Genomic DNA, 3807 nt, shown 5'->3' on the forward strand with positions numbered 1-3807 from the left:
AAATAATCGCTATAATAAACTTAATTGTGCAAGGGTTGTAGTTGCGGTTTAAGTTGTCTCGTTTATATAATTTACGGTTTGGTATATCACTAATGTTGATCCTGAGTGGTAATTAACTAAAACTATAACTATGAAGACTAATTAACTAGTATATGTTTGTTTAACCTTGTAATTTTTCCTAAAATAATAAATACCAAGTTGAATGAGATAATTGATAATGTGTATATTCAGAATTAAGTTTGAGATAAAATTTATCCTTGAAATATCCCATATTATCCCGCGTAGTCGCGTATCAAACAACCCGTTAGAGTATTTATCCTTTATAGTATAGGAACATAGTTTATAGTGTAGTATTTATATTTCAAAAAGAAAAATGGAGGGAGCTTTGCAAGTTCCAATAATTGATCTTAGCTCTATAGATCTCACTGATTCACTCAAGAAGGTACATTACTATACTCTTTAAATTGATTCAATCAACAAGTTAAAGTAGTAAAAGTTGCAATGCTAAATGATGAGAACATTTGTTTGTAGGCATGTATTGAGAATGGATTTTTTTACCTTATAAATCATGAGGTAGAAGATGATTTGATTCGACGAGTTTTCGATGGAAGTAGAGGATTTTTTGATCTATCAATTGGAGAGAAGATGAAGGTACTTCGCAAGAATCATAGAGGATATACACCATTTTATGATGAGAAGCTTGATCTTGTTGACAATCCTAAAGGTTCTTTCCACTTTCATACTTACGTTAGATAGATAGATCTATTTGTTATTTAAGTCGAGAATCTTTCGAAAACAGTTTCTCTAATTTCACTTGATTATAAGGTTGTGTACGCTCTATCTTCTCTAGTTTCTAGACCTCACATGTGGAACTATACTGAATATGTTGTTGTTGAGTTACTGATGATTAGGCACTCCTTGTTGTCTTTTATCTTAACATTTTTTCACTTTTTATTTCGTTGCAGAAAAATATATACACTTTTATTTAACAATTTGAATGTTAAGCTTTACATCTTTACTCTTAATGACATGAGTTTATTGATAGCGGCGGAGAAAGAGTTTTAGTTAAAAGGGGTTAAAAAATATACAGAATTAAATACACGAAAAAAGTCAAAGAGATTCAATATCTAGTATATATAAGTAAAAAGAATAATTTAACCTTATATATACATTTAATAGAAATGTTATTATAAGCTCTTTCCATTTGTCGAAACATTGATGCATATAAATAGCCGATAGTAGACTAGTAGTATCCTGTAAAATTAATCAAGGTGCGTGCTAGTTGATCTGGACACGGTTCGTTCTTTTTGCTTATTAACTTTCCCTTTGAATTGGATTTCAGGGGATCCAAAAGAAAGCATATATTTTGGAGCACCTGAAGACATATCACCCTATGGTAGTCTGAATCAGTGGCCTCCCGAAGGTATATATCCATACTATTTCTCATTTTTGTATCAGATTTATATAGTCGATTCCAACTTGTACAGGATTGAGGCGTAGATATTGTTATTTGCTTGATTTTCTTATTGATAGGAGTATATTGTTTCACTCAAATATGTCATGTTTTTTTATTTTTTGGACATGTAGAAATTTTGCCATGTTGGAGATCTACAATGGAAGAATATTACAGAGTTATTCTGTAAGTATCAACTCTCTTATATTTACATAGTGTTGTCTCGGAAACAATGTCTCTACTTTCACAAGATAGGAGTAAGGTTGCATATGCACCACTTTTCCCTGACCCTACGTTTGGAATTATACTAAATACGTTGTTTTTTTTATGTTAATTAGGAATCTTGGTAAAAGAGTACTCTCACTCATTGCTCTAGCTTTGAATGTGAATGAAGATTTCTTTGAAAAAGTTGGTGCTTTTAATCCTCCCGGGGCTCTTCTTCGTCCTATGCATTATCCAGGTAAGCCAATTTTGAGATCTTATTTGATGGCTTCACTTCTTGTAAAATGTGTTATGGAAACGGAGATGTTATGACATGTTTGAGACCACAAATTTAATGTCGTTTTTCTTCTTTAGTACACTCGGTGGTGTCATATAAAATGAAACAGAAGGAACATGAACTGATTCTTCAAGCAAATTACTAGTTGCAGATGAAATAAATTATTGTGCTCAATATATGCATGGTTGTGGAGCTCATACAGATTATGGAATGATAACTATATTAATCACCGATGGTGTTCCTGGACTTCAGGTATGTTAAAATAAGTTAGATTTCTCAGATGGTCACTCAACTAATAGTAGTTATTCTCTCATAACGTCACTTTCTTTATTGAAAGAAATTGAAATAAAGAAAAAAAAATGACTTTCTGAGATAATAACTAGTAGACGTAAGTTAAGTGACCAACGTCCAGTTGATAGTTATAATATTTCAGTTGGATTCTATTTTTATCAGGTTTGTAGAGATAAATTACAGAAACCTCAGATTTGGGAAGATGTGTCTCAGTTGAATGGGTACTTATATGTACCATACTTTACTATGATTCTTTAAGGGTCGTGTTTGTTCACATATTAGTTATGCAGAGATTAATTATAACAAAGGAATTGTTATTTGGCAAAACGGTATGGTGTTACATGAAAAAATAAGTATTATGAGCTCAAATATATGATCGATCGGATTAGTTTAAACTTATAATTTGTCAATTTGCAGGGGATTCATTGTAAATGTTGGAGATATGATGGAAAGGTGGACAAATTGTTTGTTTAAGTCAATATATCACAGAGTAACAAAGCCAGAACAAGAACGTTATTCGGTATCCAACATCCTTTGTAACGTGTTTTTGTTCTTCGTCTTCATAGCTAGGGATCCTAATTCGGAGTTCTTGTTAATGTTTTATAAATCAGGTAGCGATGTTTTTCGATCCAAGTCCAGATTGTGTTGTGGAATGCTTGAAGAGTTGCTGTAGTGAATCTTCTCCTCCTAGGTATGATTTATATAATTCATTGCTAAATATTCAACCAATTTGTGTTGTTTTGTTCAATTTATTATGTTGTTGTGATTTGTCAAACAGGTTTCCTCCAGTTCGTGTGGCAGACTACTTGAAGGAACATTACAACATTACATATGGCTACCAGTGTAAGTATTTTATGTTGATTCATCGATATCTCATATATCACCAATTCATACTACATCAAAAATGATCGTTAACCGCAATACCATTAAATGTTGGAACACATATATAGAGGATTGACTTTTATTTGTTTTGCTGCAGAAATATGTCTCTAATATTAAGGAGCTTTTCATGTGTGCCGAAAAATAATATGGAATGGCTTGACTTTTAGACAGTTTTATCATTTACTTTCATCCTTTTGTTTTTCTTTCTTTCTTTCTATATCCTTCGTGAAATTCATGTCTGCTCACTCTATACGTTCAAATATTACATGAAGTGATGTCGTATCTAAAATTTTATGATTGAGTGCTCACTATTTTTAATTTAAACTTGCGACAACCAAACCAAAGAGATATGTTAGTAAAATAAAGTAAAAAGAGTAAGACATGAAAAAAAAATTAGCTAAGACCTAAAATTTTACTTAAAGAGCCTAGTGTTTTAGCCTCTAAACCAAAGCACCCAACGAGGGCGATAAAAGTCATTGTTCGATGCTTCGGACGAAATCAATTTTGAGGCTTTTAGTTTTAAAGGTATTCGCCGTTAATTATATAGTAAACTTTTTTCTAATTGAAAATATATATATATATTGTTCGGACTAAAGTCAATGAATGCTCGAGAACCCATAATATTTCGCCCTGATTGCATGAAACAATATCCAATTTTTGGTCCGTAGTATGGTCTCCACCT

The 3807-nt window shown here is 31.8% G+C and overlaps 1 protein-coding gene across 1 annotated transcript; it reads left to right on the forward strand.

Annotated features, from left to right (window-relative positions):
- Positions 1-373: 373 nt before the first annotated feature.
- LOC107028210 (2-oxoglutarate-Fe(II) type oxidoreductase hxnY-like) lies at positions 374-3391 on the forward strand. Its single transcript, XM_027919410.1, has 11 exons — positions 374-442; positions 532-724; positions 1343-1423; positions 1588-1639; positions 1792-1913; positions 2098-2204; positions 2406-2464; positions 2661-2763; positions 2855-2934; positions 3022-3086; positions 3223-3391. Coding segments are annotated over exons 1-11 (933 nt in total). The 3' UTR covers positions 3225-3391.
- The last annotated feature ends 416 nt before the right edge of the window (positions 3392-3807 follow it).

This window comes from Solanum pennellii, chromosome 8 (assembly GCF_001406875.1).
Source record: "Solanum pennellii chromosome 8, SPENNV200".
NCBI classification, from domain to species: Eukaryota; Viridiplantae; Streptophyta; class Magnoliopsida; order Solanales; family Solanaceae; genus Solanum; species Solanum pennellii.

Coding starts and splice junctions, on each gene's coding strand:
- LOC107028210 (XM_027919410.1), top strand. CDS start 374: ATGGAGGGAGCTTTGCAAGTTCCAATAATTGATCTTAGCTCTATAGAT. Junction 443..531: donor TCACTGATTCACTCAAGAAG/GTACATTACTAT, acceptor ATTTGTTTGTAG/GCATGTATTGAGAATGGATT. Junction 2,465..2,660: donor GATGTGTCTCAGTTGAATGG/GTACTTATATGT, acceptor GTCAATTTGCAG/GGGATTCATTGTAAATGTTG.